Raw genomic sequence first — 19,674 nt, forward strand, 5'->3', positions numbered from 1 at the left:
CCTTGGCGTTATCTGCACCCTGCTGTGACCAACGGAGCTATCCTTCTTGTTGGACTACAATTCCCATTGTTCATGGCCTGTGGTCAGGGATGATGGGAGTTGTAGTCCAGCAACATCCGGAGACCCAACACTGAGAAAGGCTGCGTCTGTTCTGTCAGGCCTCTGCAGATGTTTTGGTGAATAGACAGGTTGACGGGGGAGAAGGCTTTCAGTGGCTGCTAGCGATGCTTCTAAATCGCACAGGAGGGAGTGTTAATGGAGAAATCGGAGGGCTCCCTTGGACAAAAAACAAGGACGCCAGCCAGGAATACCAGAGCAAAACAGCAGCCAGTAGGCTTGGTCTTTATTAAGACCGTCGCAACAGGACTCCCACCTGCCACCAGGTGGAACAAGATGGAAGCCCCAAACAAAAGAGCCCCCAAACTTTTATTAGCTGCTAATCCCCATGTTACATGCCCCAAACTACATCACGGTTACATCATGAAAGGGGAGGTCTGGTGGCCGTAATCTGAGCATCCTGGACCCTGCCCCATGGTTCTCCTTGCCCTCCACCAAACACCCATCAAGTGTAACAAAAAAAATTACATTTCCCTACTTCCCATCACACCCTTTTGTCTTCATCTGGGTTTGTTATTTCTGGAATAGCTACCTGTCTGGCACACAGGTATCAGGATACGAGGAATTATCACTCAGGCAGAGGGGCTGCTGAGGAGCTGAGCTCACCTGTCTATATGAATTTCTGAAGTTTTCCCAGTGAGCCAGTACATAGGTACATTGATGAGTGAATTCTTACATTTGGTATCGTGCAGCAAAGACCCTTTGAATAGATAGGAAGAAACTGCGACGAAGTGTTTTGTGGGGACAAGTCACAAAAGCCACAAAAGCGATTGTGCTGGTTTTGGTAGTGGGCTGCATGTGCATGATATCTGCTGGAGGGGCACCCCCCCCAACCTATACATAAATTCGTGCAACAGGAGAGAGTTGCTCTTGCGCACTGATCCTGCCGACAGGTTTCCCACGATGGGCATTTGGTCGGCCCCTGTGAGAACAGGATGCTGGACTAGGTGGGCCGCTGGCCTGATCCAGCGGGACTCAAATTCTGGAAGCCCCCACCCTCTTTTGTCCTGTCTGATTTTTCTTCTTCCTCCCTCCCTCAGGCAGGAGACACTGTGGGCGTCGTGCGCAAGGAAGACGGGACGCTGCACTTTTTTGTCAACGGAGTGGCGCAGGGCCCTGCCGCGTGGAATGTCCCGCCCAACATCTACGCCGTGGTGGACCTGTACGGGCAGGCAGCTCAGGCTACCATTGTGGATGACACAGGTAAGTAGGGGCTGTTAGTTTCTGTTCTATCACTGTGCAGCTGCTTGGAGTCACAGGACTGTGTTTACATTCCAGAGACAGTCCAGGCTATTGGAAGTCTCACGGGAAGGGAGACGAGATGTGACGTTACTGGTTTCCTGGTTCAGTTGCTCTCTGGTTTCATAGAGAGAGGATGGCCTTTCTGTTCTGCGTAGTTTAGAAATAAAACTCTTTAAAATGCAGCTCATACTATCATCCTTCCCTGTGCTGGGAACCCTGCTGGATAGAATGTGCTTGAGGCCTTATCAAAGGCACAGGTCATTAAACACGTCGGAGGCGATTTCAGAGGCTCAGCTTGGAGGAAGATGAGGCCTCATCGGCTTGGCCAAGTGGAGTTCCGACAGGGGCGGAGGGTTGTGGGAAACAGGTTTGGGGCGGTGACGTTGTTTGCGGCGGCTTCAGGCATCATGGGGTTTCAGTGTGGGTCCTTAAGATGCTATTTAACTCCAACTAGGCTTCCTAACAAAAGGAACGCGGGTGGCGCTGTGGCGTAAACCACAGAGCCTAGGACTTGCCGATCAGAAGATCGGCGGTTCAAATCCCCGCGACGGGGTGAGCTCCCGTTGCTCAGTCCCTTCTCCTGCCCACCTAGCAGTTCAAAAACACCTCAAAGTGCAAGTAGATAAATGGGCACCGCTCCGGCAGGAAGGTAAGCAGCGTTTGACGTGCTTTCGAACTGCTAGGTTGGCAGGAGCAGGGACTGAGCAACGGGAGCTCACCCCGTCGCGGGGATTTGAACCGCCGATCTTCTGATCGGCAAGTCCTAGGCTCTGTGGTTTAACCCACAGCGCCACCCGCGTCCCATACTGAATGGTTTAGTTTTTTTAAATATGCAGGCATTTAATAATATGGAAAATGAGCCATGGAAAGAGAAGAAGGGAAACCGTTGATATTTTAAAGATGTTTAAATGAGTACAGTGGTACCTTGGGTTACATATGCTTCAGGTTACATACGCTTCAGGTTACAGACTCTGCTAACCCAGAAATAGTGCTTCAGGTTAAGAACTTTGCTTCAGGATGAGAACAGAAATTGTGCTCCGGCGGCGCGGCAGCAGCGGGAGGCCCCATTAGCTAAAGTGGTGCTTCAGGTTAAGAACGGACCTCTGGAACGCATTAAGTTCTTAACCCGAGGTACCACTGTATTCTGAATTGTAAAACAGAAAATTGACCTCCTCCCCTTCTGCCCTTTCTCCCCCAGATCTCCTTCCGCTCCCCGACGACCTCTCTGAAGGCAACAACCAGCTGTCTCCCAGCAGTCCGTCCTCAGTGGCCTCCGGGAGCGACCTGCGTTTCCACCACTTGCACGGCAACAACGCCGTCATCACCAACGGCGGGCGCACGGCGCTGCGGCAGAACTGCCGGAGCGAGTTCAACGACGCCATCGTCATCTCGAACCGGTCAGTGGGTGGCGCTTCTCTTCCCCTGCCAGTCCCAAAACAATGCGCCTCCTTTCGGGGAATCGCGCCGCAGCCTGAGGCTTAGAAGCACGGGAAACGGTTTGCACCCAGCAAATCTTTAAGAGATCCATGTTTAAATAGCAGGACTGCCCTATTTCTGTACATGTCAAGAAAGAGTTTGGCTCAGAGCAAAACCTTTCAGGGCTGGCAGATGTGTTTGGCTGTAACACTAAATTGTGGTTTAATGTTACGGGAAAGAGTTCTTTTTTATATCATTTTATTTTTTATTTTGACAAAGTAATAAGAATAAATAAATAAGAATAAAAATGTGCACCCCACCCCCATTGTAACTATCCAACTCCCCCCCCCCCGAATTTTTTAAAAAACATTTTTAAAAATTCATTTTCACTTTTAGCTTCTATCATCATAAATAAATCATAAACATTTTAGAAATAGGATTCTCAGAATCCCTGAACTTCACTCCCCCCCTCTATGGTTTCCCCAGATATTCTTTTCAAACTGCATCATATCTTATTCTCCATATTTTCTTAAAACTCATTTTTTTGGTCATATTCTCTCTTCATTGCAAGTGTTTTCAAAATCCTGCTGTTTTCACTTGTTTACAGTGTTCTTACAGTATTCTTTAAAAAGTTCCCCATTCTTGGTTGAATTTATTGTCCTCTTGATCTCTGATTTTCCTGGTCATTTTCGCCAATTTGGCGTAGTCCATCATCTTTATCTGCCATTTTTTTGTAGGTAGATTATCCTCCTTCCATCTTTGGGCACCAGCTTCCCAAAATTTCAACACCTCTTGCGATGGTTCAACCCCTTTCCATTTTAACAGTACAAATTCTACAAACACTCTCCATATCTCCTTAAAATCATTCCTCCTGTGTATTCCCTTCTTACTTTAATGGCTCATGTTAATTTATCATAAGTAGGTATATCCCACACCTCTTTGTTCCATTCTTCCATTTTATATTCCCCTTGCGCCTTCCACTTCCTAGCTATAATAACTTGTGCAGCCGTCAATAAATTTGTGAGCAAGTCCTTCATAGCCTGCGAACCTTCCACCCCATCGTAATTAAAAAATAATGCTACCTTTGGGCTCTGGGTCAGCTTTATCTCAGCGATTTCTGTTTTCTCCTTAAAACCCTTTGCCAGAAAAAATGTACATATTTACACCCCCACCACATGTGAACATAAGTCCCCGTTTCCTGGCATCCCCTCCAACATAACACCGAATATTCCTTGTTTGTGTGATTTAATCTGACTGGTGTTAAATGCCGTCTCCAAACTAATTTATAATAATTTTCTTTTATCCTTATAGACAACATTTTGCAACGTACGATTCTCCCATATTTCCCCCCAGCTTTGACTATCTGCCGTGTTGTCTCCTCCCCCCCCCCCACTTTTAATTGATCTTGTTGATCCTCCATTTCTACTAACGTTTTACAAATTTCACTGGTTTCCCCTTTTATATTTTCTTCTTTATCTCCCCTTTTTATAATCTCCCCCCCCCAAATTTGTTTATTCTTTGCAGTTCTTATTTTCCCTTAACCACTTCCTTGTCCGTTGTTCCAGTTGTATACAGTTAAACCAAGTTGTTTTGCTTCCTGCCAGAGCTTCTCTGGAAAGAGTTCTTATGGGAGGACCCTCCTTTTATTCCACTGCAGGCCCCTCCGAGACGGGGAGCTCTTTGAGATTGTCATTCAGAAGATGGTGGATCGCTGGTCTGGCTCCATCGAAGCAGGTGAGGAATACAAGGAGGTTGAAAAGTAGCAGAATAGCCTCTCTTCCCTCGGAGGGGCATTGACTCTTCTTGTGGCGTTCCCAAAGCAAAGGAAGGATTAGACACTAATTAATAACACACAGAGGCTTGAACCAGCAAGACCGGGTAAAAATGTAAAGCGACTCTGGGGTTGCGGTGCTCATCTTGTTTTATTGGCCGAGGGAGCCGGCATACAGCTTCCGGGTCATGTGGCCAGCAGGACTAAGCCGCTTCTGGCGAACCAGAGCAGCGCATGGAAATGCCGTTTACCTTCCCACCAGAGTGGCACCAATTTATCTACTTGCACTTTGACGTGCTTTCGAACTGCTAGGTTGGCAGGAGCAGGGACCGAGCAACAGGAGCTCACCCCGTCAAGGGAATTCGAACCGCCGACCTTCTGATCGGCAAGTCCTAGGCTCTGTGGTTTAACCCACAGCGCCACCCGTGTCCTGGCCCCTAAGATTAAACTACATCAAATAACTTACTATATTTATGTACTGAGGGTGCCTGATGAAGCAACTGGCAACTGGGCTGTTTACGTGACTTGCCAAGCAAGAGAAATAGGTCAGGGATGCAGAGGCATGGATTGATGAAAAATGTCTCAAACCCAGTCAACGCAATGCTTTCATTGCTGACACAAATGGCTCGCTCCGTATTTTTTTCTAATTTCTCATAGCAATCCCACCTGATCACTACACTTCTTTAACCCCCCCTTCTCTCCCCCCCCCTTCCCAGGAGTCACTGCCATCCGCCCAGAGGACCTGGAGTTCCCTAACACGATGACTGATATCGATTACGACACGTGGATGCTAAGGTGAGTAGTAATAATTATTATGTATTTTGTTTATGTCTCACTGTGGCGATCACACACAGGGCCCCCGGACGTTTGACGGTCTATTGACCCTGTGCCACCACTGTGATTGCTTTCTTCGCTGCCACTACAGTGGTGCCCCGCAAGACGAATGCCTCGCAAGACGAAAAACTCGCTAGATGAAAGGGTTTTCCGTTTTTCGAGGTGCTTCACAAGACGAATTTCCCTATGGGCTTGCTTCGCAAGACGAAAACGTCTTGTGAGTCTTGCGAGTTTTTTCCCTTCCCCCCCCCTTTTTCTAAGCCCCTAATCCGCTAAGCCGCTAATGGCCATGCTTCGCAAGACGAAAAAACCACTAGACGAAGAGACTCGCGGAACGAATTATTTTCGTCTTGCGAGGCACCACTGTACCCCACTTCTCACGGGGACACACGGAGTCCAGTCAGTAGTTAACATTAACAAATAATCAAGTTTATTTTTAAATGCCGGAACAAGTGTATGGTTTCAATTTATTTTTCTCGTGTCAGTTTCTTAATCTTAGTTCCTAACAACTCCAAACTGATTATTCCAACTCTCTATCTGACTCCACCTAACAATTCCTCTCACTCTCTCACAATACAACTCTACCAACCAACTGCCTGTTCCTCCCTCTTCCTTCTCCAACTCCCAAACCTCAACTGACTTTCAAAACCTCCCAATCTAACTTTTACTCCCCCCTTGCATTCTCACTGGCCAATCACATCACACTCATTTTAATCCTTTCCTTATGACCCACCTAGGAGGCAAACGCTACACTCACCTTTTCCCCCAAGGAGCTTAAGGAAGTGTACGTAATTCTCCCCCCCCCCCACTTTTTTTATCCTCACAACAACCCTGAGAGGTAGGCCACGCTGAGAGTGAGTGTCTAGCCCAAAATCACTCAGCATCATGGCTGAGTAAGGGTTTGAACCCCAGTGTCCCAGGTCCCTGCCTGGCGCTCCGGCCCAGTTTTTCTCAAACTCAGGTTTGCAGCTACTGTTGGACTACAACTCCCATCATCCCTGCTCACCGGCCCTGCTTAGCTAGGGATGATGGGATTTGTAGTCCCAACAACAGCTGGAGACCTGAGTTTGAGAAACCACTGCTCTAACCCAGGCAACCTTCGGCCCTCCAGATGTTTTGGACTACAGTTCCCATCATCCCTGACCACTGGTCCTGTCAGCTAGGCATCATGGGAGTTGTAGGCCAAAACATCTGGAGGGCCGAAGGTTGCCTATGCCTGCTCTAACCACTACACCACACTGCCAGGGGCAGGGGGGAGAACTGGCAGCAAGAGAAACTCGTTTGCAGGGCAAGAAATGATAACAGGCTGAGAAACAGCTACGTGGCACAGTCCTTCCCCTCTAGAATGCTTAACCCGTACTTTGGAATCTTGTTAATAATAATAATAATAATTTATTTATACCCCGCCCATCTGGCTGGGTTGCCCCAGCCACTCTAGGTGGCTTCCAACAAAACACTAAAATACAATAACCTATTCAACATTAAAAGCTTCTCTAAACAGGGCTGCCTTCAGATGTCTTCTAAAAGTTTGGTAGTTATTTTTCTCTTTGACATATGGTGGGAGGGCATTCCACAGGGCAGGCGCCACCACCGAGAAGGCCCTCTGCCTGGTTCCCTGTCACCTCACTTCTCGCAGGGAGGGAACCACCAGAAGGCCCTCGGAGCTGGACCTCAGTGTCCGGGCAGAATGATGGAGGTGGAGACGCTCCTTCAGGTCTACTGGGCCTTTGAGGCCGTTTAGGGCTTTCAAGGTCAGCACCTACACTTTGAATTGTGCTCAGAAACGTACTGTGAGCTATATTTATTATTATTTTAAAAATTACTATTATTATTATTATTATTTACAAAATGTGTATACCACCCTTTCTCCACAGATATCAGGGCATTTCACAGCATAAAAGCACAAAGTACATAATAAAAGCAAGAACGAAGCACAGCAATCATTCCCCTTCTTAACAACCCTAAAGTGGATTTCTGGGCTGTGTGTAACGACATTTCAAAACGCCAGAAACTTTATAATAGAGGCCAACTGAAAAAATCAGTTGCACCTGTTAAAAAATACCCTGATATTAAAACACCTGGGTTTAAATAAAAAGGTTTTAACCTTGCCATGCCCTTGTGCACAGTCCCGGCGCAGTGTCAGAAGGAAGGTGCTGGGAAAGGGCAGCGACCTGGGGCAGAGACTGGCTTTCTTCAGGCTCTGCATGATGGACATCTGCCTGAGCCACTGAGGGAGGCAGGACGCTGGGGGGACGGGGCTTTTATTCTCGTCTGGCTGCTGCAGGGCTGCTCTTACACGCTGCAGGTGCCCCCACCCCAAATCCGGCCCAGCAGCCAGGGCTGTTTGGCAGTTTTGACGCACACGGAAGATGGCAGGGCCAGCGAATCTTGACCCTGGTCCCAAAAGCATCAGTCGGATTAGGGATACCGATTTGAGGCTTTGAAATAAACAGAAGAATATCATTTGCAAATAACACTCATTTGTGTACAGTGGTGCCTCGGGTTAGAGACGCTTCAGATTACAGACTCCGCTAACCCAGAAATAGTACCTCGGGTTAAGAACTTTGCTTCAGGATGAGAACAGAAATCGCGTGGCTGCGGCGCGGCAGCAGCGGGAGGCCCCATTAGCTAAAGTGGTGCTTCAGGTTAAGAAGAGTTTCAGGTTAAGAACGAATTAAGTACTTAACCCGAGGTACCACTGTACTTCTTCTGATGTATTACAGTATTTTAATTATTATTTTTTGAAGCAGCCCAGAGTGGCTGGGGAAGTCCAGCCAGATTGGCGGGGTATAAATAATAAATAATAATTATTATTATTAGTAGTAGTATTATTATTCCTCTTCTTCTGCAACCCCTCGTAGCCGAGTAAGATTGTCTTCCATAAACACGGTTTTAACAATGAGTCTGTAAGTGACTGTGGAGGCCAATTCTGGATCCACACGTTCTTCCACAGTGGGGACATTTGTCGCACCTCGGATCCCGAACGCCTTTCGAGTCAAATGTTTTGGCTCCCGTGCGCCACAAACCCGGAAGTGACTGTTCCGCTTTGCGAACGTTCTTTGGAACCCAAACGTCTGACGCGGCTTCCGATTGGCTGAAGGACCTTCCTACAGCCAATTGGGAACCGCACCTTGGTTTCTGAATGTTTTGTTGTTTTTTTTAAATATTTATTAGAGTTTCCAAATTAATACAAAAAACAAAAATACACAAAAAATAATATAGTATAATATAATATAATATAATATAATATAATATAATATAATATAATATAATATAATAATATTAAATTTAATATAATTAAAACAAATATAATTTCCATTACTTATTTCCATTAACTTGTTTCCCAGACCTCCTCACACCTCCCCCTTTTGTATTCCAGTTCAAATTCTTAACTCAGCAAATCCTTATTGTAACTTGTTGTAACTTATTACTCAACCTTTACAGTACAGCTGGTAACCACTTAATTTCTATCCAACATCACTCTAACGTCCATTAATTTTACAATGCCTCTGCAAATAGTCTTTAAATTTCTTCCAGTCTTCCTGTTTCTGAACGTTTTGGAAGTCAAACGGACTTCCGAACGGATTCCGTTTGACTTCCGAGTTACGACTGTATTAGGAAACAAAGAATATACTTATCTATATGCTAACGTATGGTAAGGTAGCAGTCTTGTTCTTTTTTTCACTCTCAATTCACCTTTTTCTTTTTTTCATTCACTCTAGCTTCCTACAAATGAAATTTTCATAACAAAATATTATTAATAATAAAAAGAGACGCTAGTGCCTGGGGTGGGAGAGCTGGAGCTGGGAAAGGGGGCCCCACAGCCGCGGAAGGAGCGCCACGCAGACTCATCTTTTCTCTTTCTCTTCCTCCCTCCCAGCGGCACAGCCATCATGCAGGATGGGAACACCATGCGCAACAATTACGGCTGTGACCTGGACTCCCTGACCACCGGGTCGCGCATTGGAATGATGCGCACGGCCAAGGGAGACTTGCACTACTTCATCAACGGCGTCGACCAGGGGGTGGCCTGCTCAGGGCTGCCGCCAGGGAAGGGTAATAAGAATAAGAATAAGAATATTTATATCCCACCCTTCCCAGCCGAAGCCGGGCTCAGAGCGGCTAACAGCAGTAAAATAATACAGTGGTGCCTCGCAAGACGAAATTAATCCGTTCCGTGAGGCTCTTCGTATAGCGGTTTTTTCGTCTTGGAAAGCAAGCCCATTGACAGCTTAGCGGATTAGCGCCATTAGCGGTTTAGCGGATTTTAGCGGATCAGCTGATAAGCGGCTTAAGAAAAGGGGGAAAAAAGGGGGGGGAAACCCGCAGGAACTCGCAAGGCATTTCGTCTTGCGAAGCAAGCCCATAGGGAAATTCGTTTTGCGAAGTGCCTCCAAAACGGAAAACCCTTTTGTCTAGCGGGTTTTCCGTCTTGCGAGGCGTTCGTCTTGCGGGGCACCACTCTACAGCATTCTAAAAACAATTCATTATAAGATCAGTTCAAATCAAATTGATGGCAACCATTGGGCTAGAGTTCTGTGAGGATTACCAAAGGAGGGAGTCAGGCTTTGCCCTGGCCAAAGGCCTGGTGGAACAGCTCTGTCTTGCAGGCCCTGCGGAAAGATGTCAAGTTCCGCAGGGCCCTAATCTCTTGTAGCAGAGCGTTCCACCAGATCGGAGCCACAGCTGAAAAAGCCCTGGCTCTGGTTGAGGCCAGCCTAACCTCCCTGTGGCCCGGGACCTCCAAGATGTTTTTGTTTGAAGACCGTAAGGTCCTCCGTGGGGCATACCAGGAGAGGCGGTCCCATAGGTACGAGGGTCCTAGGCCGTATAGGGCTTTAAAGGTTAAAACCAGCACCTTAAACCTGATCCTGTACTCCACCGGGAGCCAGTACAGTTGGTATAGCACAGGGTGAATGTGATCCCACGGTAAGGACCCCGTAAGGAGTCTCGCCGCGGCCTTCTGCACCCGCTGGAGTTTCTGGGTCAGCTTCAAGGGCAGCCCCACGTAGAGCGAGTTACAATAATCCAGTCTGGAGGTGACCGTTGCGTGGATCATTGTGGCCAGATCAGGGTGAGAAAGGTAAGGAGCCAACTGCTTAGCTTGGCAGAGATGAAAAAATGCTGCCTTTGTTGTAGCTGCAATCTGCACCTCCATGGAAAGGGAGGTGTCAAAGATGACACCCAAACTCTTAACGGACAGTGCTGGCACTAATTGCGCCCCCGGAAGAGATGGGAGTTGCCCCCCCCATCCCATATCGTCCAGACCCAGCCAAAGGACCTCTGTCTTTGAAGGATTTAGCTTCAACCAGCTCCCACGTAACCATCCAGGGTAAGGGCACGAGGGGCTGGGAGGGAGGGAGGGAGAGACGCCTGCTTGTCCCGGGTTCAAGTCCCGCCAATGGCATCTCCAGGCAGGGATAGACAAGGCTGAGTTTAGTCTGCTCAAGGCAGGTCCCAGCATTGTGCAACAAAACAACAACACCACAAATTGGCTTATAAGTCTAAAACTGAATTTACTAGAATAATAATTAGAATAGAGATAGACTTGTAACCATTCAAGCAACAAACATACTAAGGTGCCATGTGCAAAACAAAGCTTGGAGATACTATAAACATGGAGTGGATAAATGTACAACTGTATCTTAAAAAATTCCATGTGCAGTAAACGTTGTACAGACTGGATAAATGAACCGTTCAACAAGTAGCGTAAGTCCAGTCACAGAACGGCAACCCCGTGCCGCCACAACGGCAAGGGTAGCACACTGGAGAATACGAAAAAGTTTTTTCAAAGTTGTTTTTCAAAGATTGAACTGGGTGAGATGTTCTTCATCTCTTGAGTCTTGAGTTGGAAACGCAAAACCGTAGGCATGGATCAATTACGGGAAGGCGAATCAAAGCCCACCACCCTGGTGAGAGTAACGTAAGTGGGCAAAAGGAGGCTTGTTCTCCGGATATATTACAGGTTTCACTACGCGCTTCATCAGTTCGAAAGGCCAGTCATACAAAACAGTTTGCTCAGGATAAAGAAAGTATTCACGGCACTTGCGGCTTTGATTTGCCTTCCCGTGATTGATCCATGCATACGGCATATTGCCTTGACGTCTGCTGTCAAGGAAGGGACCCCCAGAGTCATCTAGCCCAACCCGCTCTAGTGCAGAAATCGCAACTAAGCATCCACGACAGATAGCCTTCTCTCCGGGCAAAAAATGCCCAACTCCCTCCACCGTTCCTCATCTGGTTTGGCTTCCAGACCCTTGGTCATCTTTTCTGCTAAACCAGCCTTTCTCTCCCTTCTGCCTCCCCCCCCCCCGCCCAAAAAACCCCCACCCTGTCCGCTGCAGAGGTCTACGCCGTGGTTGATCTGTACGGCCAGTGCGTCCAGGTGTCGATCACCAGTGCCACGGGGCCTATGGACAACAGCCTGTCCACCAGCAACATCACTGAGAAGTCGTTTCCCATCCATTCGCCAGGTGAGAACACCTGCTTCCATCCTCGGCAGCGTCTCCAGGCAAAACTGGGAACGCTCCCTGCCTGGAACCCCACAGAGCCCTATTCTGGACTCAGTACAGGACCACTAACTATAATTATTTTATTATTTGTACCCTGTTCAATTTGACTAGGTTGCCCCAGCCACTCTGGGCGGAATTAAAAGCATAAAAAAATATCAAACGGGTGGTATTCAACACCCACCAGGTTGACAAGAATGTCTTTTAAAATGTCTAGAAAAGAAAAAGGTATATGTTGGAAGTGTAATGAAAATAAGGGGTCTTTTTTCACATGTGATGGTCCTGTAAAACAATTAAGGAATATTGGGAAACTATGTATAATGAATTAAAAAAGATATTTTTAAAAACTTCCCCCAAAACACCTGAGATTTTCCTCTTGGGGATGGTAACAACAGAGGCCTTAAGAAAGCAAAAGAGTTTATTACTATATGCCACTGGTGCAGCTGGAACCTTATTGGCACAAAGGTCTAGTACCCACTAAGGAAGAAAGGCAGTGTAAAATGTTCGAATATGCTGAACTGGCTGGTCTGACGAACAGGATAGGAGAAAACAGAAGATAAGGAATGTAAGGAGGAGTGGATAATGTTTACTGAATATTTTAAGAACCAGTGCAGACAGATACGTAGCTTAGCAGGTCTCGAGTGAATCCAGCAGAGTTGAAATAGATAGAGTATTTAATAGAGAACAAATTGGATGATTAAAAACAAGTGCATTACGCGGAGTAGTAGAAAGGCAAAAGGAACCAGGAAAAGTGTGGAAGGGAAGTCATATGGTATATGTATCCATGCAGTATTTGGTGCAAAGTTGTAAGTGAGACAGAGGGGAAGGAAGGAGGGGGGTTAAATATGCTCCCTGTTTTTGAAACTGCAAATTAAACGAAAGAAAGAAAACACCAAACATTAAAAACTTCTCGATTCAGGGCTGCCTTCAGATGTCTTCTAAAAGTCAGAGAGTTGCTTATTTCCTTGACATCTGATGGGCGGGCGTTCCACAGGGCGGGCACCACCACCGAGAAGGCCCTCTGCCTGGTTCCCTGTAACCTCACATCTCTCAGGGAGGGAACCACCAGAAGGCCCTTGGCCCTGGACCTCAGTGTCCGGGCAGAACGATGCGGGTGGAGATGCTCCTTCGGGTCTACTGGGCCTTTGAGGCCGTTTAGGGCTTTCAAGGTCAGCTTCAACACTTGGAATTGTGCTCGGAAATGTCCTGGGAGTCAATGAAGGTCTTTCAAGACCGGTGTTATGTGGTCTTGGCAGCCGCTCCCAGTCCCCAGTCTGGCTGTCGCATTCTGGATTAGTTGTAGTTTCTGGGTCACCTTCAAAGGCAGCCCCACGTAGGGCGCATTGCAGTAGTCCAAGCAGGAGATAACGTCCTCTCTCCTGCCACCACCACAAGCCGGCTTGGAATCTTTTCCATCCTTTGTGCCTGCCCATCTTGTTGCGGCTGCGCGACCTTCCTCCGTCCCCCAGTGTAGTCTTGCGCTTGTCCCCTGAGCTTTCTTTTTCACCCCCTCCAGTCCCCGGCGTTGCCCACCGTTTCCACAGCAGCTGCGGCAAAAACGTGGCCTTTCAGGACGACGGCTGCCGGGCCGTGCGGGTGGCTGGCTATTGCCACGGCATCGTCTTCAGCATGAAGGAACTGAAGACGGACGAAATCTTTGAGGTGAGGACTGTGTGCGCGAGGAAACACTTGCGTGTGTGGAGGAAGAAGGTAAAGGGTAAAGGAACCCCTGACCATGAGGTCCAGCTGTGGCCGACTCTGGGGTTGTGGCGCTCATCTCGCTTTACTGGCCGAGGGAGCCGCCGTACAGCTTCCGGGTCATGTGGCCAGCATGACTAAGCCGCTTCTGGAGAACCAGAGCAGCGCACGGAAACGCCGTTTACCTTCCCGCCGGAGCGGGACCTCTTTATCTACTTGCACTTTGACGTGCTTTTGAACTGCTAGGTGGGCAGGAGCAGGGACCGAGCAACGGGAGCTCACCCCATCACGGGGATTCGAACCGCCGACCTTCTGATCAGCAAGTCCTAGGCTCTGTGGTTTAACCCACAGCGCCACCCGCGTCCCTTTTGTGGAGGAAGAAAGAGCTGTGCAAATTCAGCAACAGCCTTCCTCTTTCCTGGTTCTGAAAAAATTGTAGCTGTGGCTGTTATGCTTCTCGGTTATCCACAGCCAGATCCTCTCTCAGCTCTTTGTCTCTCCCTCTTCTCCCCCAGTTCCTTTTTTTAGAAAACTTAAGTTTTGGAACTGAATTTGACTGGGGAATTGCAAATGCGACTTACAAATGCTTTTAAATATGAACATAAGTACAATGGTACCTTGGCTCTCAAACTTAATCCGTTCCAGAAGTCCGTTCCGAAACCAAAGCATTCCCAAACCAAGGCGTGCTTTCCCATAGAAAGTAATGCAAAATGGATTAATCCGTTCCAGACTTTTTAAAACAACCCCTAAAGCAGCCATTTAACATGAATTTTACTATCTTAACGAGACCACAGGTCCATAAAACGAAAGCAATAAACCATGTACTGCAGTCACATAATCAATCAGTAGCTGAACTGGGTTCCATACAGTCACAAAAACAAAAAAATGTAGCCACAGAAACGCAAAATAAATAGCAAAAACAGACAGACCTCAGCACAACACTCAAATCATCAGCACGGCACTCAAATCGGAAGCGTAACCCTGAAAACTGAGCACGTTCAGCTTCCAAAAAAAGTTCGCAAACCAGAACACTTACTTCCAGGTTTGGGTTACAAGTTGTTTGAGTACCAAGGCGTTTGAGAACCAAGGGACCACTGTACATGCCCTGTTGAGCTCTCCCCTCCTGCCTGCTCCCTCCCCCTCTAGGTGAAGATTGACGAGCTGGACGAGAAGTGGGCGGGCTCCGTCCACGTGGGTCTGACCACCCTGCTGCCCTTGGACGCTCCTTACACGGTGGCGGGGCTGCCGTCGTCCCTCCTGGACCTCCGCTCCAAGGTGACCTGGCTGGTGACAGGCTCCGAGGTGCGTCGGAATGGCATCCTCCAGAAGCAGAACTACGGGTGCTCTCTGGAGCGCCTTGGGGTGAGTGCAGAGCTTTTGTTTTCTGGGTGTGGGGGACAGGCCTGGTGGAAGATTAAGGGATCCTCTGCATAGGAATGGATTTAGACACTGGGAGAAGAGGTAAAGGGACCCCTGATCATGAGGTCCAGTTGTGGCCGACTCTGGGGTTGCGTCGCTCCTCTCGCTTTATTGGCCGAGGGAGCCGGCGTACAGATTCCAGGTCATGTGACCAGCATGACTAAGCCCCTTCTGGCGAACCAGAGCAGCGCACGGAAACGCCGTTTACCTTCCCACCGGAGCGGTACCTATTTATCTACTTGCACTGTGACGTGTTTTCGAACTGCTAGGTTGGCAGGAGCAGGGACCGAGCAACGGGAGCTCACCTTGTCGCGGGGATTCGAACCGCCGACCTTCTGATCGGCAAGTCCTAGGCTCTGTGGTTTAACCCACAGCGCCACCCGCGTCCCAAGCATGCATAGTAGTCCAGAGTAAATAAAATAGGAATAAAAGGAGGAATGCATTCAGCAAAACCCCGGAGGCTATAAACAGGGATAAACAGGAGAAACAGGATGGCAGTATTTACCATCTCATTGTGAACTCTCTTCCTGGCCCTTAAGGTCTATCTAAAGATTAAACTACATCAAAGTAACCTACTATTTTTATGTACTGAAGATGCCTGATGAAGCAACTGGCCTGTGTTTCAGAATGCTTATACGTGCCTGTCAGGCGTAGAGAAAGCAAATGGCAGAGGTGCAGAGGCTTGTGGAATTCGATCAGAAACTACAGTGGTACCTCGGGTCACATATGCTTCAGGTTACATATACTTCAGGTTACAGACTCTGCTAACCCAGAAATAGTACCTCGGGTTAAGCACTTTGCTTCAGGATGAGAACAGAAATCGTGCTCTGGCGGCGCGGCAGCAGCAGGAGGCCCCATTAGCTAAAGTGGTGCTTCAGGTTAAGAACAGTTTCAGGTTAAGTACGGACCTCCGGAACGAATTAAGTACTTAACCCGAGGTACCACTGTATTGTCAACAAATCAAACCCAGTCAACGCAATGCTTTCGTAGCAGACACAATGGCTTGCTTCATTTTTCATAATTCCTCATAGCAATCCCACCTGACCCCCACACTCTGGATATTTGCACCCCTACAAGTTCTCTCTAGCAAATTTTACAGAAAAGCTCTTTGAGCCTCTGCCCCTTTGCGTGCCCATCTGGCAAAGCATGAATTGTTGGTTTGGCGGCAGTTTTGCCCCACACTCTGGGGTCCTCTCAGCTGTCTTTGGAATAAGCAGAGAGGAGAGGCCAGGAGGACTCTGCGGTTGGGTTCGTTGGGGACGCATATTTGTTAAAGGGAAAGCAGTCCTCAGCCTCTCTGTATTTGGGGCCTTGAATCCTACAGACCTGACAGTGACCCTTTCCCTCCCGGACAGGTGGGGAGTCGCGTGGGGGTGAAGCGCTGCACCGATGACACCATGCACATCCTCATCGACGGAGAAGACATGGGACCAGCAGCGGCTGGAGTGGCCAAGGTAAAGGGCCGGGCGCAGGCTGAATGTGGCCCTCGCTCCCTCGGTTATTCCCTGAAGTTTCGGTAACTCTGTGCCACACACTCGATCTGTTTGCAATTGTGTCCCATGACCCTCCTATGGCATTAGGATTATTATCCCGCTGGTGCCTAAACAGGCTTCCGAGTGGCTTGCAAGTGTAAGGACAAACCTATTTTTGCTGGCTCAGCCCTGGAACGCCCGGTTTTTCTTTCAAAGTAAGTCGGAAGGCCGGTTTCCAATCGGGTCTCCGTCATCATGAGCTGACGAGAGTCTCCTTGTAAACGTGATTCGCTGCCTCACCACCCTCATTGCCCAAAGTGCTGCCGACAATATATCCACAGTGGTGTCGTAAAAAATATTCAGTAACATAGGTGCACTCTATCCTTTTTAAAAAAATAATAATGTTTTTTTAAAAATTCATTTTCACTTTTACAATTTGACATCATACCTGAATCGTAATCATTTTATAAATAAGCTTCTCAGAATCCCCAAACTTCCCCCAGATATTCTTTTCAAACTGTGTCGTATCATATTCTCCATGTTTTGTTAAAACTCAATTTTTATCATTGTTCTCACTTCGCTGCAAGTGTTTTTTTAAAAAAATCCTGCCAATGTTTTCAGTTGTTTACAGTGTTCTTTCAAGTAACTTAAAAAAATTCCTCATTCTTGGTTAAATTTATTGTCCGCTTGATCTTTGATTTTCCCGGTCATTTTTGCCAATCTGGCGTAGTCTAACTTCCATAGGTTGGGCTCTATCCATCAGGTCTCTTAGGTTTTCCCATCTCCCTCTTCCTTCACCTTCTTCCCTGCAACCCATAAAAACATAAGAGACCCGCTAGACTCAGGCCATCAATGTTACTGAGTACTTTTTTATGACTCCACCATATTGTGAACTCCCATGAAAGAGACTGTCTCTCTTCCTTCAAATAATACGATTCATATTTCTATATAATAATGTATGGAAATGTAGCTGATTATAGTCACTGTATCAGATTATTGTATTTTTTTGCACTTCCTTTCTCCCTCTTTTTTCTTCCTTCACTTATATATTTTATCAACTGAAATTAATTTAATAAAATCTTAACATATATATATATTTTAAAACGGGAGGAGTTTAGAGAGGAGAGGCTTGGAGGAGCCCCTGGACTCCTCCACCCCTCACCCTGCCTGCCCCTTCCCTGCAGAACGTCTACGTCGTGCTCGATCTCTACGGGAGAGTGACGTCCGTCTCCATTGTCAGCTCCACCATGCTGGAAGAGGCAGACGGCACCAAGCCCCCCTCTGTCACCTCGGAGCCCTACAGCGAAGAGGAAGAGGAGGAGGAAGCAGCAACCCCCGTGAGTGCTTGCGATGAGTATGCCTCAAATCTTGGGCAAAATTATTATTCTATCTATCTATCTATCTATCTATCTATCTATCATCTATCTATATACAGTGGTGCCTCGCAAGACAAAAAGAATCCGTTCCGTGAGTCTCTTCGTCTTGCCGTTTTTTCGTCTTGCGAAGCAAGCCCATTAGTGGATTAGCGGCTTAGGGGCTTAGCGGATCAGCTGATAAGCAGATTAGTGGCTTAGCGGATCGGCTGATAAGCGGCTTAGCGGATCAGCTGATAAGCGGCTTAGCAGCTTAGTGCATCAGATGATAAGCGGATTAGCGGCTTAGTGCATCAGCTGATAAGCGGCTTAGCGGCTTAGTGCATCAGCTGATAAGCGGCTTAGCGGATCAGCTGATAAGCGGCTTAGCGGCTTAGAAAAAGGGGGGGAAAGGGGGAAAAAACCCACAGGAACTCGCAAGACATTTTCGTCTTGCGAAGCAAGCCCATAGGAAATTCGTTTTGCGAAGCACCTCCAAAACGGAAAACCCTTTCGTCTAGCGGGTTTTCCGTCTTGCGAGGCATTTGTCTTGCGGGGCACCACTGTATTTGGTTTTTCAAATTAAAATTTTACAGAGATATATCAAACATAAATCATAAAAACAAGATCCCAGGGAATCCCCTGGACTTCCTTTTGTGGGTCCTGTTATTTATCATTTCCTTCTGCGTCTAATAATAATAATAATAATAATAATTTATACCCTGCCCATCTGGCCGAGTTTCCCCAGCCACTCTGGGCAGCTCCCAATTGAGTGTTAAAAACAATACAGCATTAAATATTAAAAACTTCCCTAATTTTATTGGTGTTAACTTCCCTGAGCCCGGCTTTGGCCGGGGAGGGCGGGGTATAAATAAATTTTATTATTATAGTCCACCGCATCAGGAGGCTGCCAGGTGAGGAGAGCCTGGCCTGCGTTGGCTGGAGTCAACACTCCAGGGTTTCAGGCCCGGCGTGTGTGTCTTAGCCCAGCCTTACCTGGGATTGACCGGATAATAAAATAAATCACAATAACAGACTTTCTCCAGGCGCCTCTTCCACCGAACTGCGCCCCTTCCCCTATGCCTCTAGCCGGCTCTTTCTGTCCCCCTGACTCTGCACCTACCCCCCCCCCTCTCTCTCTCTCCCAGTGCGAGAACGAAGCCCCGGCCGCCACGTCCTCCATGGAGTTCCTGGGGAACCACGGCAAGAACATTCTTCTCTCTAACAACAACCTGACGGCCACGCGCGTCTCCAGCTACAACCAGGGCATCGTGGTCGTGGCCCAGCCTCTGCTGCCGCAGCAGCTCTTCCAGGTGGGTTCGAGGAGGAGGAGGGCAGATGTTTGGGGCCACAGAAACCTCTGGAGGACATGGGGTTTGCGAAGGCCGTTGTAGGGTAACAAATAAATAGTAATGAAATAAATGCTGTCTATGGCAGGCATGTCCAAAGTCCGTTTCGGGGGCCTAATTCGGCCCCTGTGGCAGTTTATTTCCTGGGGTAAAATCCTAAAAAACCCTTCAACAACTTCAATCCTAAAAAAAGTTCAACGGCTTCAACCCTAAAAAAAGGTCAACAAATTTGGTCGGCCCTTACGGCCCTTCACTTAAATCTGGCCCTCTTTGAAAAAAGTTTGGACACCTCTCATCTCTGGGGAGGGTTACTGTGTCTGTTGCTGCTATGCTATGTACCGTATTTTTCACTCCATAAGACGCACTTTCCCCCTCCTAAAAAGTAAGGGGAAATGTGTGTGCGTCTTATGGAGTGAATGCAGGGGGGAGGCAGGCAGGAAAAGCCCCCAAGAGCCGCACACAAGTTCCGCGCGGCTCTTGCGGGCTTTTCCGCGG

At 47.8% G+C, this 19,674-nt stretch overlaps 1 protein-coding gene across 1 annotated transcript in view; it reads left to right on the plus strand.

Moving 5' to 3' along the window:
• NEURL4 (neuralized E3 ubiquitin protein ligase 4) overlaps window positions 1-19,674 on the plus strand; it is a 61,435-nt gene that overhangs the window by 24,757 nt on the left and 17,004 nt on the right. The window contains exons 11-21 of the mRNA XM_081835605.1: window positions 1,158-1,320; window positions 2,558-2,756; window positions 4,433-4,509; window positions 5,263-5,341; window positions 9,261-9,436; window positions 11,725-11,853; window positions 13,406-13,551; window positions 14,734-14,949; window positions 16,362-16,460; window positions 17,663-17,815; window positions 18,979-19,143. Coding sequence (XP_081691731.1) covers window positions 1,158-1,320; window positions 2,558-2,756; window positions 4,433-4,509; window positions 5,263-5,341; window positions 9,261-9,436; window positions 11,725-11,853; window positions 13,406-13,551; window positions 14,734-14,949; window positions 16,362-16,460; window positions 17,663-17,815; window positions 18,979-19,143 — 1,602 coding nt within the window. The remainder of the gene's footprint in view (window positions 1-1,157; window positions 1,321-2,557; window positions 2,757-4,432; window positions 4,510-5,262; window positions 5,342-9,260; window positions 9,437-11,724; window positions 11,854-13,405; window positions 13,552-14,733; window positions 14,950-16,361; window positions 16,461-17,662; window positions 17,816-18,978; window positions 19,144-19,674) is intronic.

This window comes from Podarcis erhardii, assembly GCF_964252035.2.
Source record: "Podarcis erhardii genome assembly, chromosome: 13".
Classification (NCBI taxonomy): domain Eukaryota; kingdom Metazoa; phylum Chordata; class Lepidosauria; order Squamata; family Lacertidae; genus Podarcis; species Podarcis erhardii.